Here is a 12711-nt window from a genome sequence, read left to right as displayed (position 1 = left end):
CCCTCTATGATAGATTATGATAGATGTAGGGGAGTGATTTAGCACCACTCAGTTAACTCGACTCTAACCTCAATAAACAAAACCTTCGAAATGTTTTGTCGGGCTCGGCACATTTAGCGTGAAAATGAGTTTTTTTTGTGTGAAAATAGATAGATCGAGATTGACTTAACATAAAATGGAAAGATTGACTCGAAAATACTTTCAATATCATCAATATTGAGGAGGAGAAAAGAAAAAAATACCGAAGATAAAAATTTTGGAAGGAAAACATATTCGAAGACCTAGATGGAGAAGTATAAATACAAATGAGCAGTCGCAAAGTGGGGCATCCACAATTCGTCTCTAAAGATCCCTAGACATCCAAATTCACAAGAAAAAAAAAACTAACTTGTTATCAAAGTTAGTTCAATCTCTTTGTAATTGTATCAGTTCGTTCTTGAGCTTAATAAATAAAATTATTTCCGCGACACTACTTCCCTTAATTAAGCTTGCCGGTTTATATGTGCAGATTTGACTCACACAATAGACATTAGACAATATAGTATGTTTTTGAAATATATTTTTTGAGGTTATTTCATGATAAGTAATACTGCAAAATATAAATTTTTCAAACATAAATTTATACATTGAACCTCATATCTATTTGTTTCTATTATTTAATTTATTTTAATGACAATGTGTTCTATACTATATTTAAATTTTAGTAAATAATTTTCTTAAATTATATAATTTTTCAATACTTTCTTAATAAACTTCTAGATGTGAAATAGTTTTATAAAAAAAAAAATACATATTCTGGTTATATTTTTTCATATAGAAAAGAAATGGTGTGATTCATATTTTTTCAAGTTTTCTAAGAAATCAAATAATGAGTAAGTCAACAAATAAAATCTCATATAGTGGCTAAGAACTTGAAGTCATTTAGTGAGAAGGAAACCAATAAAAAAATTTACCTATAAATTAAAGGGCAATTAAATGTAAGAACAGTTTAAATAATTAAAAATTATTAACTAAAGTAATGAATCTATTAATTAATTGAAAATAAATATATGTGAAAGAATATTTGTACAAAAAAGCAAATAAAATATCTAGTAGATATATTTCTGAAATAAGTATTTAGAAATTTAATTTTTTGTTTTACTTGATTTTTCAAAATTTTATACCAAAATACAATTTATTTTAATCTTATAATTTTATTTCTAATCAAGGTGTTCCAATTTCATTTCGCTAAATGTTATAGAACCGATCCCAATACGAACGCGAACCTCACTTATCAGCTCTCAATCTCTCAACTCGAAGTTTGTTTGTGTGAATCAAAGAAGAAACAGAGAACAACACACAAGAATTTGTTACCCAGTTCAATCTAATCTGTGTGATTAGATCTACGTCTGGAGCCAGATAGATCCGGCAATCCACTATATGAGATGTTTACAAACTTCTCTGAGCTCAATACAAGATCAATGAAGAACCCTAATTTTCTGGGTTTAAGAGAGATCGTAACAACTTTCTAACGGAATGAAGAAGAAGAAGATAACAGACTTCTATTTATATGTGTTTGACTTCGAGCATCGAAGCCTCTTTCAGAATGAGAGTCTTCCAATCATAACTTCCTTCTTCTGTAAACCAAAGCGAACCGTTTCAATAACCAACTCCAATCTGCTGTTAAACCGAATGTCATCAGACCAACATTAAACCGGAATTGGATCATATTCATAACATTATATCAAACAAGGAAAAAAAAACTATTCACTATTGTCGGCAATAATTAACTTTTTGAAAAATCGAAACAACAAGGCCACCACGTCTACAAAAATCAGAAACCAATTCATGCACATGATATATGTGTTTAATAAATATAATTTATATGGACCCTCTTAATAATATAATTTATATGGAGCATTTATTATTATGGGTACATCATATCATATCTGTTTTTACCTTAATAAATAGAATAACATTTTTTTCTGTGACACACATTGAAGAGAGAAAACTATTTGTCCCACAGTCAATTACGGGTCTAAAATTTGGTAGTAACAATAATACTTTCATATGCATATCTTAACATGAGAAAAAAATGTTTTCACTGGTCGAGCAGAGTTATATATATATTTAGATATTGACGAAAAGTCTTCATTGACAATAAATTACATTGGTTTCGTCCATCAGTACAAGATTGGATATGATCTAAAAAATCAGAGGCAAATCAATCAAGATTAAGAAGACGACAATGGAAGAGCCATTTCTTCCGAGAGACGAGCAGTTAGTCTCTTGTAAATCCACATGGCAAAGTGGTCAGGTCACCGTCGAGCTGAAGAAAGTGAGCCGCTTGGCCGCTCCTATGGCCACCGTAACCATAGCTCAGTACTTATTGCCTGTCATCTCAGTCATGGTCGCCGGCCACATCGGCGAGTTGGAGCTCGCCGGTGTCGCGCTTGCCACGTCTTTCACAAACGTTTCCGGCTTCAGCATAATGGTAATTATGCTATTACTCTCTCCTCTTCATTTCAAGAACTCAATTAACTTTCCAATATTGAAATATTGCTGCATTCTTTTTTGTGTAGTTTGGGTTAGTTGGTGCATTGGAAACTCTTTGTGGCCAAGCCTATGGAGCAGAACAATACGAAAAAATCGGAACCTATACATACTCTGCAATGGCTTCCAACATACCAATTTGTTTCATCATATCAATTCTATGGATTTACATCGAAAAGCTCTTGATCACTCTCGGGCAAGAGCCTGACATCTCTAGAGTCGCTGGCTCCTACTCATTGTGGCTCGTACCGGCTTTGTTTGCCCATGCTATTTTCTTACCACTGACTCGGTTTCTGCTAGCACAAGGGTTGGTTATTTCCCTGCTATACTCTGCCATGACCACCCTTTTGTTCCATATTGCGGTTTGCTGGACTTTGGTTTTCGCGCTTGGTCTTGGAAGCAATGGAGCTGCTATTGCTATTAGTTTGTCTTTCTGGTTTTACGCTGTGATACTCTCATGTCATGTGAGATTTTTCAGCTCTTGCGAGAAGACTCGCGGATTTGTATCAAATGATTTTATGTCTAGTATCAAGCAGTACTTCCAGTACGGAGTCCCATCCGCTGGATTGATTTGGTAAGTAAACCATTTTCACGTGTCTTGTTGGTTAAGTTACAATACACCGATGCTTCCTCTTATCTTGCTTGCATTTTTTTGTCTTCTTTGATAGCTTAGAATGGTGGCTGTTTGAGCTACTCATACTCTGCTCAGGTCTTCTCCCAAACCCAAAACTCGAGACATCTGTTCTTTCGATTTGGTAAGTATCATATTACTTCTTTTTATCCTATGTGTTCTCTTTACCAAAATGTATTAATCTTATGTCTTTCATGTTATCAGTCTTACAATAGGAACTTTACACTATGTGATTCCATCTGGAGTCGCGGCGGCTGTGAGGTATGATCTCAACTCTCAAACCAGAACAAGTGTTCAACAATTCCTTTCTCAACATTAGTCATTTGGTTTCTTGAAGCACACGAGTGTCAAACAAATTGGGAGCTGGAAATCCTCAAGTTGCTAGGGTTTCCGTATTGGCAGGGCTTTGTCTCTGGCTTGTAGAGTCAGCTTTCTTTAGCACACTTCTCTTCACCTGCCGAAACATCATAGGCTACACATTCAGCAACAGCAAAGAAGTTGTTGACTATGTTGCTGACATATCTCCTTTGCTCTGTCTCTCCTTCATCCTCGACGGATTAACGGCAGTTCTAAATGGAGTGGCTAGGGGATGTGGGTGGCAACACATTGGAGCTTTGATCAACGTGGTGGCTTATTATCTTGTAGGAGCTCCTGTTGGAGTTTACTTAGCTTTCAGTCGTGAGTGGAATGGAAAAGGACTCTGGTGCGGTGTTATGGTTGGATCCGCGGTGCAAGCCACTTTACTGGCTATCGTCACAGCCTCCATGAACTGGAAGGAACAGGTTAGAGTTTGTTACATTCTAGTTTTTTGAATGCTCTGAAGTAACTGGACTCTATTATTTGCAGGCTGAGAAAGCAAGGAAGAGAATAATCTCTACTGAAAATGGATTGGTTTAAATAAAGGTTGTTCCTAAGAGCTATCTCAAAGTATTTGCAAGTCATGTGCAAAAAAACATGTAATGTTATTTTGATGGGTTATAATATTTTTTTGTAAAACTTTTATCCAGGATTTATACATTTTTTCTTGAGTTGATATTTTCGTTAGTTAGAAAAATTATTCGAATTGCACATGCTGAAAGATGATTTATTTATTTTCTTCAAACTTTAATATACAAATGTAACAAGTAAATAAAAACTCATTAGTTCCAAACACCATGGGATTAAAAATGGCCTCAGCTGCAATCAGTCCTATCTTTATAAAAAACAACTATGTGAGTCCTATCCATTATCCCAATAAGTCCACTAAAAATGGCCTGTATGGCACAACCAGATTTAACACTTAGTATTAACTTTAAAATTCACAAAAGAAAATAATCTCTCTTATATATGGTCCAAACATAATAACTTTACACTAATGATCCATAAGAGTTTTCACATACATGTTTCTTGACGTAAATCATTAAAAATATATAGATGAAAAATACTTATAGAAGATTCAAATTCCACATAGTCCACTAATGTTATGTCATTTAATTAGTAGGTTTAGTGGTGAAAACTTAATACGAATTCCTACCTTTTTATCAGCCTCAGCTGCACGTTTGAACTGTCTAGTTGTTATTTAAACCAAAAAAATGTTTTTGTTAATTAAGACATTTTTCCTTTTTAATATAAACTGTTAAAACAAACTGTCTCTTTTTTTTTTGTAACAATGTCATTATCTTTTGTTTAATCTATGATATGATTAGAACTTGATTCCCAAGTAATTATTCGAGTTGCCTTTGTTGTTTAGTCATAGATCATTGGAACGTGATCCCCAAGTGTATTATCATGTATTTCCAAAATGCTGATATTGGACGACTGTTGAGTGTTGACGACGACGTCCACCATTTGTATTTCAAAATGACCGAATTGTCTCTTTTGTTTGTCTTTGTTATTAGGTTATTGTGATATCTGACTTTTATGGAAGTAATAAAAAGTTTAATATACATGACTTTTATAACAGTTTTATAAAACTGTTATAACTTGTGAAGTTGTTAGAAGATTTTGTCATTTGCAAAAAACATGATGTATGTTCCTTTAACAATAAAAAACATGATGTATGTTCACCTTAAAAAAAACTATTGTTTTCCGGAAACTTATTAAGAGAAACTATACAACGTCATTGCTGAAAACTTTGATGTATAAACTTTAGTAATACTTTATACTTTATCATGTAGACTTTTATAATATACTTTTTGAGGATCTTCGTGGAAAATATAGAATTCCACTGGTCGAGCTAAGAGTCATGTAATTTGAATATTCTATTCCCACAATTTCCAAAAAAGAAAAGTCTACGTTGACATTGACATTGGTTTCGTCGTCTGTCTAGTGTCTATAAAAGATGGAAGAATGTCCGCATAAATTATAGACAATTAAAGTACTAGACAAGGCTTTCAACACAAAACAATAACAAACAAAAAATAAGGACAAAAAAAAAATTAACAACCTAAAACAATGGAAGAGCCATTTCTTCCGCAAGATGAGCAGATAGTCCCCTGTAAAGCCACATGGAAAAGTGGTCAGCTCAATGTCGAGCTGAAGAAAGTGAGCCGCTTGGCTGTTCCTATGGCCACCGTGACCATTGCACAGTACTTATTGCCAGTCATCTCAGTCATGGTCGCTGGCCACAACGGCGAGCTCCAGCTCTCCGGTGTCGCTCTTGCTACCTCCTTCACAAATGTCTCCGGTTTCAGCATTATGGTAATTATGTTATGACTACTCTCTCCTCTTATGTTCAAAATCAAGTTGACTCTGAAATCTTGATAAATACTTCAATTCTTTGTGCAGTTTGGGTTAGTGGGTTCACTAGAAACTCTTTCTGGCCAAGCTTATGGAGCCAAACAATACGAAAAAATGGGAACCTATACATACTCCGCAATTTCCTCTAACATCCCTATATGTGTCCTCATATCAATTCTCTGGATATACATGGAAAAACTCTTGATCTCTCTCGGACAAGACCCTGACATCTCCAGAGTCGCTGGCTCCTACGCCTTGCGGCTCATACCGACTTTGTTTGCCCATGCGATTGTCTTACCACTGACCCGGTTTCTGCTAGCACAAGGGTTGGTTCTTCCACTGCTTTACTTTGCCCTGACCACCCTTTTGTTCCACATTGCGGTTTGCTGGACTTTGGTTTCCGCACTTGGTTTGGGAAGCAATGGAGCTGCCTTGGCTATTAGTGTGTCTTTCTGGTTTTTCGCTATGACACTCTCATGTTATGTGAGATTCTCCAGCTCTTGCGAGAAGACTCGCCGATTTGTATCCCAAGATTTCTTGTCTTCTGTCAAGCAGTTCTTCCGTTATGGAGTCCCATCAGCGGCAATGCTTTGGTAAGTCTATTAAAAGTTTCTTGTTGGTCAAGTTACATACGCCAATGCTTCTTCTTATCTCACTTGCATTTTCTCGGTCTGCCTTTTACAGCCTAGAATGGTGGCTATTTGAGCTACTTATACTCTGTTCAGGTCTTCTCCAAAACCCAAAACTCGAGACCTCTGTTCTTTCAATTTGGTAAGTTTCATATAGAAGGACTTCTTTTTATCTTTACTAGTGCGATCTATACTAAAAAAGCTAACGAATCCTATTTCTTTCATGCAAGTCTTACAACAGCAACTTTGCACTATGTGATTCCAGTTGGAGTCGCGGCCGCTGTGAGGTATGAACTCTAATTTTTAACCAACCATATTCAACATCTTCTTCCTAAACAATATAAGTCATTTGGTTTCTTGCAGCACACGCGTGTCAAACAAATTGGGAGCTGGGATTCCTCAAGTTGCTAGGGTTTCAGTATTGGCAGGGCTTTGTCTCTGGCTTGTAGAGTCATCTTTCTTTAGCATACTTCTCTTCGCCTTCAGGAACATCATAGGCTACGCATTCAGCAACAGTAAAGAAGTTGTGGACTATGTGGCTGATCTATCTCCTTTGCTCTGTCTCTCCTTTGTTCTTGACGGATTTACCGCAGTTCTTAATGGGGTTGCCAGGGGATGTGGTTGGCAACACATTGGAGCTTTGAACAACGTAGTAGCTTATTATCTCGTAGGAGCTCCGGTTGGAATATATTTAGCTTTCAGTTGTGAGTTGAACGGAAAAGGACTATGGTGTGGTGTAGTGGTTGGATCCGCTGTGCAAGCCATTATACTGGCTATTGTCACGGCTTCCATGAATTGGAAGGAACAGGTTAGAGCTTATTACAATACATTCTTTTTTTTTTTTAATTCTCTAAAGTAACTGGAATCTATGATTTGCAGGCCAAGAAGGCAAGGAAGAGACTAATCTCAAGTGAAAATGGATTGGCTTAAAGAATGGTGTTTCTGAGAGCTATCTCAAACTATTTGTAACTCTCATTGCTCAATTGTTTTACGGCTATATACTGTCAAAATAAAGCTGCAAAAATTTCTTACAGCATAGTCGGTGTGTTATAATTTTTTGTATAAATCCCTGTTTTATCAATACTTAAAATTTGCTTATGTAGAAATTGTTTTTTTAATTAGAACAAATAATTTTGCACATTTTTTTTTTTGCTAAAGCACGGTTATCTATTTCTTAATCCTTTACGAGAGAGAGATAAATTTCTTTGTTTTCTTTACTTTTTCATATACTAAATGGGAATAATTTGGTGGAAGTACCTTTGGTCCAATGGTTGATAAAATGTTCATTAATGCTTCTACATTAAGAGGTGTAGGCTTCGAGTCTCAGCTACTGCGATTTATAAACAGATTTGTAGATTAATGGAGGCAAGTGTGCACAATTATAGCCGTTCGCCAGGATTCTATGTAGAGAAGATATTGAAGGTATCCATCAAGCGCATAGAGAAGAAGAAGGAGGTGTCGTCTGTCGTGGATCTAATAAAGGTCGGAAGGAATTGTCCATAGTAGAATCGCTATGTAACAGCTTTCTTTAGCACACTTCTCTTCACCTGCCGAAACATCATAGGCTACACATTCAGCAACAGCAAAGAAGTTGTTGACTATGTTGCTGACATATCTCCTTTGCTCTGTCTCTCCTTCATCCTCGACGGATTAACGGCAGTTCTAAATGGAGTGGCTAGGGGATGTGGGTGGCAACACATTGGAGCTTTGATCAACGTGGTGGCTTATTATCTTGTAGGAGCTCCTGTTGGAGTTTACTTAGCTTTCAGTCGTGAGTGGAATGGAAAAGGACTCTGGTGCGGTGTTATGGTTGGATCCGCGGTGCAAGCCACTTTACTGGCTATCGTCACAGCCTCCATGAACTGGAAGGAACAGGTTAGAGTTTGTTACATTCTAGTTTTTTGAATGCTCTGAAGTAACTAGACTCTATTATTTGCAGGCTGAGAAGGCAAGGAAGAGAATAATCTCAACTAAAAATGGATTGGTTTAAATAAAGGTTGTTCCTCAGAGCTATCTCAAAGTATTTGGAAGTCATGTGCAAGAAAATATTTAATGTTATTTTAATATTTTTCGTAAAACTTATATCCAGGTTTTATACATTTTTTCACATGCAGGTTTTATACATTTTTTCACATGCAGGTTTTTTGTAAAAATTATTCGAATTGCACATGCTGAAAGATGATTTATTTATTTTCTTGAATCTTGGTATACAAATGTAACAAGTTAATAAAAACTCATTTACTTGTGCAGCGAGGCGCTTCTGGACCCAAAACCCCCCAAAAAAAACATGGCTATAATGACTACGTGAGTCCTATCCATTATCCCAATAAGTCCACTAAAAATGGATGGTATGACACAACCAGATTTAACACATTATTTGAAGTAGATTCCATCAACCGATCAGGACGCTGCTGGATATCAGGAAGCTACATCATATCACATCAGACGTTTGAGTTGCTGACATGGATGCAGGAGTTGACATGGACGAGCTAAGGCGATTGATGTAACGAGCCAAAGAAGTTAGCTGACTTGGCGTGGTATCAAAAACAAAATTGGTCGAGAAGATATGGAAGATATTCTTTCTCGAAAAATAAGAAATGAATAGGCTTGGGAAACAAGAAAGATTCCTTTTAGTGATTCTCGGAGATCCTAGGGTTTAGAGTTCTGGAGAATAGGTATAAGTATTCTAGAATTAGCGTTGAGCCGCTTTGAGCACTCTAAAATACTGTTATACAATTATAAACTTTAAAGCATTGCAAAAGCTTGAAGGTGAGTGTGTTAGTTCTCTTTATCTTTACGGGTGAGTGATAAGAAACAGAGGTGAGAATTAGGCTTAGTTATTTTTATTCGGGATTGATCATTTGGGTAGAATAAGTCAAGTAAGATCCGAGATAATACTTGTAAAAGAATTTATTATCAATAAGAATAAAGTTTAAGTATTACTTATTGTTTGGAAGTAAATTCTATCTGTTGTGTTGGTCTATACCTTTTAGTATTGACTTTAAAATTCACAAAAGAAAATTAAAACTCTCTTATATATGGTCCAAACATAATAATTTTACAGTAATGATCCATAAGAGTTTTCACATATGTTTCTTGACGTACATCATCAAATATATATAAATGAAAAATACTTATAGAAGATTCAAATTCCACATAGTGCACTAATGTTATGTCATTTAATTAGTAGGCTTAGCGGTCAAAAGTTAAAACGAATTTCCTACCTTTCTATCAGCCTCAGCTGCACGTTTGAACTGTCTAGTTGTTATTTAAAAAAAAGAAAAATGTTTTTCTTAATTAAGACAGTTTTCTTTTAATTAAAACAATGTTTAATCTACGATGATTGTAATTTGATTCCCAAGTAATTATTTGAGTTGCCTTTGTTGTTTAGTCATAGATAATCGGAACGTGATCCCCAAGTTTATTATCATGTATTTCCAAAATGCTGATATTGGACGACTGTTGAGTGTTGACGACGACGTCCACCATTTGTATTTTAAATTGATGCTGCCACTTCTTAAAATTGACTATTAACGGAATTTTCTTTGCCCCGTTCTTAGGTTATTGCCGGATATATATATACATTCATGTAAATTTCGGATTTGATCTGATTTATATAAATATTAAAATTTAATAACCAAACTTTTCTTTGACGTTTGTTACATTGTCATAAAAAAATATTGATCTAATCTTGTTACAAATAATGATCAAGCCATTAAACTTAGTTACTTGCATTAGAACACATACAATTATACGATTATGATAAACGGCTCTGTAAATAGTTGTACTCTCATACTCAGATTTCTGACTAACGATTATATTTGTACCATATGCATGATCAGTGGCGGAGGCAGGATAGTTAGCCATGGGGTCAAATTATTTTGTAAGCCAAATACAAAAAAACATTTTGAAAAAAAAATGAAAATATTATCACAAGTGATACTTAAAAAAAAAACAAATTACCATTACAAAAAATAAAAACAAGACATAATGAGAAAAAGGTAAAGTATACATTCAAACTAAGGTAATTTAATTTGTGTTAAGCAATAATATTTGAGATTTAACCTAGTTTAGTGGGTATATTATTATATATAAAATTAATTGGGTTAACATGTTGTAGTTTTAAAATTTTTTTATTGGAATTTAGTTGGATTCATATTTGATGGGGGTCAATAATTTTTTGGGGAAAGGGTCAATTTATAAAAATTAACAAAATTTAAACTACTTTTCTAAAATCCATGGGGGTCAATAGACCCCATGATTACATAATACCTCCGCCACTGTGCATGATGAACAAAATTACCTATAAAATGAGTCGGCTCAACCCATGAACTCATTTAAACCTGAAGTCATTGGATATGAGTTGAGTTGTGTTGAGTTATCCATTTTTGACACCCCTAGAAAAACCAAATAGGTTTTTAACCAAATCTTGCGTTATAACGAAAATGATAATAAATGTTTTATGCTTTGATTTTCTAAGTTTTTCAAACTAGAACAAAAATTCAAGGAAAGTTTCTTGCTCGTTATATCAACCAAAGAGAAACCAATAGTAAAAATAATGTCATGATGAATAATTGATTAATTCTTCTTATGATATAATGGATGTGGCTTTTGTTCAGTTAGATTTTTTTTTTTTTTTTGGGTTCAATTCAGAAACATAAAAGAATGTGGCTTTTGTTCAGTGTTTTTTTTTGTCAACATGGTTTTGGTTCAGTTTAGAGACATATCGATTATAAATAATGTTGGTCTAGGTTTATAAGCTCAATTTGGTTTGATGGGTTCACATGCCAATTAACCGTTGATTGAATAATCTCATCATGTGAATATAATAGGGCTTGGAGGAGGAGTTGGGGGATTGATAGCAGGAGCGGCAACAGCGGTAGTGGCTGCAATGGGTGGTCACCATGTGGGTCATCGCGCAGGCTACGAGCACCACAACCATGGAAAATACATAAGAGGATTACTTGGAGGAGGAAAGTACAAGCGAGGAAAGCAAAGTATCGGAGGAGGGAATTACAAGTGTGGCAAGCACGGCATGTTCGGAGGCAAAAGAGGCAAGCATGACATGTTCGGGGGGAAACGAGGCAAGGGCATGTTCGGACAAAGGAAGTGGAAATGATCCATTAGCATTCCTCTCTACATATATTTTCGTAACAACTTAATATTAAGCTTAATATATAATGTGGGTGAATCATTTAATTTACATGTATTTGTAGCTATATGTATCTATGAAAGAGTGTTTAAATTGGGTAAAATATTTTTCTTACGGATAAACGTTAATGGTAATGTTTTTTTTATAAAGAATTTGTATATATGCATGTATTGTGAGCCAGTGTAATAACTTTTCTGTGGAGTGTGTTTTTTTTTTGGGAATAAAACGTTGAGAATAATAAGGATTCAATTTAGAGAATTCAAAAATTATGTGAATTTTCAAGATTTTTTTTTATTTTGGGGAGAGATATACGGGGGATTTGTTTTGGAATGTTGAGAATAGTATGAATATAGAGAATTAAAAATTTATGTGAATTTTTAAGAATTTGTTTTTTTGGGGAGAGAGATATATGGGTTTTTTTGGGGAATAATATGGATTTAGAGAATTAAGAAATTTATGTGAATTTTCAAGAAATTGTTTTAGGGAGAGATATATGGTTTATCCAACAAAAAAATACTTGATTAGATTAATACACACAATAATTCGAAATAGATAAAACTGTAAAAATATGATAAATTTTTATCACATCAGAATAAATCAAACTTAATATGGATAATTGTTATAGGACTATATCATATAAGACAATTATCCAAAATGATATAGTCCTATAACAATTATCCAAAATGTTATTAGGTTATATTTATCATGATGTGATAAGAAGTTATTATTTTCTGCAGTCTTATATAAGCTAAATTTATAGTTTACATTTTATATATTCCAAAATTTTTTTAGTGTTAATCTAATCAAGTAATTTTGTTGTTAGATAAACGTGTAAAATATATAAGAAAATAGTGTTAGGCGATGCCAATGGGTCTGCATGCCCAAGAGGTGTCCGATTGTAATTACTTTCATTCTTAGTGGAAGCTCTGACTCTCTCCTTTAACCAAAAAAATTGAAAATAGTAAAAGCTAATTAATTTAGTAAAAATTGGATAATAAGCGATAATTATAAGGAAACTTAAATTAGTATATTTGGTTTAGTAGATAAAA

The 12711-nt window shown here is 34.4% G+C and overlaps 4 protein-coding genes across 5 annotated transcripts; all 4 read left to right on the top strand.

Moving 5' to 3' along the window:
• Nucleotides 1-1983: 1983 nt before the first annotated feature.
• On the top strand, nucleotides 1984-4231 carry AT2G04080 (MATE efflux family protein). Of its 2 annotated transcripts, NM_126449.5 has the most exons (6): nucleotides 1984-2473; nucleotides 2562-3106; nucleotides 3201-3287; nucleotides 3368-3424; nucleotides 3501-3945; nucleotides 4010-4231. In NM_126449.5, exons 1-6 carry the CDS (start codon nucleotides 2228-2230, stop codon nucleotides 4058-4060), a joined length of 1431 nt encoding a protein of 476 aa, NP_178497.2. In that variant the 5' UTR covers nucleotides 1984-2227; the 3' UTR covers nucleotides 4061-4231. The 2 variants fall into 2 exon arrangements, with proteins under 2 accessions (NP_178497.2, NP_001324727.1); NM_001335215.1 differs by having other exon boundaries at nucleotides 2097-2473; nucleotides 3501-4198.
• Nucleotides 4232-5503: 1272 nt separating this feature from the next.
• Nucleotides 5504-7632, top strand: AT2G04070 (MATE efflux family protein). Its single transcript, NM_126448.3, has 6 exons — nucleotides 5504-5842; nucleotides 5930-6474; nucleotides 6566-6652; nucleotides 6741-6797; nucleotides 6874-7318; nucleotides 7390-7632. Exons 1-6 carry the CDS (start codon nucleotides 5597-5599, stop codon nucleotides 7438-7440), a joined length of 1431 nt encoding a protein of 476 aa, NP_178496.2. The 5' UTR covers nucleotides 5504-5596; the 3' UTR covers nucleotides 7441-7632.
• Nucleotides 7633-7869: 237 nt separating this feature from the next.
• Nucleotides 7870-8500, top strand: AT2G04066 (MATE efflux family protein; the record flags this gene model as incomplete). Its single annotated transcript, NM_126447.1, has 3 exons — nucleotides 7870-7965; nucleotides 8017-8385; nucleotides 8450-8500. The coding sequence occupies 3 exons, from the start codon at nucleotides 7870-7872 to the stop codon at nucleotides 8498-8500; spliced, it is 516 nt and encodes a 171-aa protein (NP_178495.1).
• A 2709-nt stretch (nucleotides 8501-11209) lies between these two features.
• On the top strand, nucleotides 11210-11629 carry AT2G04063 (glycine-rich protein; the record flags this gene model as incomplete). The annotated part of the gene is made up of 2 exons (NM_126446.1): nucleotides 11210-11261; nucleotides 11343-11629. 2 exons carry the CDS (start codon nucleotides 11210-11212, stop codon nucleotides 11627-11629), a joined length of 339 nt encoding a protein of 112 aa, NP_178494.1.
• Nucleotides 11630-12711: the final 1082 nt, after the last annotated feature.

This window comes from Arabidopsis thaliana, chromosome 2 (assembly GCF_000001735.4).
Source record: "Arabidopsis thaliana chromosome 2, partial sequence".
Classification (NCBI taxonomy): Eukaryota; Viridiplantae; Streptophyta; class Magnoliopsida; order Brassicales; family Brassicaceae; genus Arabidopsis; species Arabidopsis thaliana.
The sequence above is the reverse complement of the archived record's forward strand: the minus strand, read 5'-3'. Positions and strand labels throughout refer to the sequence as shown.

What these genes read in the sequence shown, in the direction of transcription:
- AT2G04080 (NM_126449.5), top strand. Translation starts at nt 2,228, where the DNA reads ATGGAAGAGCCATTTCTTCCGAGAGACGAGCAGTTAGTCTCTTGTAAA. An exon ending in CCATCCGCTGGATTGATTTG is followed by an intron (nt 3,107 to 3,200) that starts GTAAGTAAACCA and finishes CTTCTTTGATAG; the next exon opens with CTTAGAATGGTGGCTGTTTG. An exon ending in GGAGTCGCGGCGGCTGTGAG is followed by an intron (nt 3,425 to 3,500) that starts GTATGATCTCAA and finishes GGTTTCTTGAAG; the next exon opens with CACACGAGTGTCAAACAAAT.
- AT2G04070 (NM_126448.3), top strand. Translation starts at nt 5,597, where the DNA reads ATGGAAGAGCCATTTCTTCCGCAAGATGAGCAGATAGTCCCCTGTAAA. An exon ending in ACCTCTGTTCTTTCAATTTG is followed by an intron (nt 6,653 to 6,740) that starts GTAAGTTTCATA and finishes CTTTCATGCAAG; the next exon opens with TCTTACAACAGCAACTTTGC. An exon ending in GGAGTCGCGGCCGCTGTGAG is followed by an intron (nt 6,798 to 6,873) that starts GTATGAACTCTA and finishes GGTTTCTTGCAG; the next exon opens with CACACGCGTGTCAAACAAAT.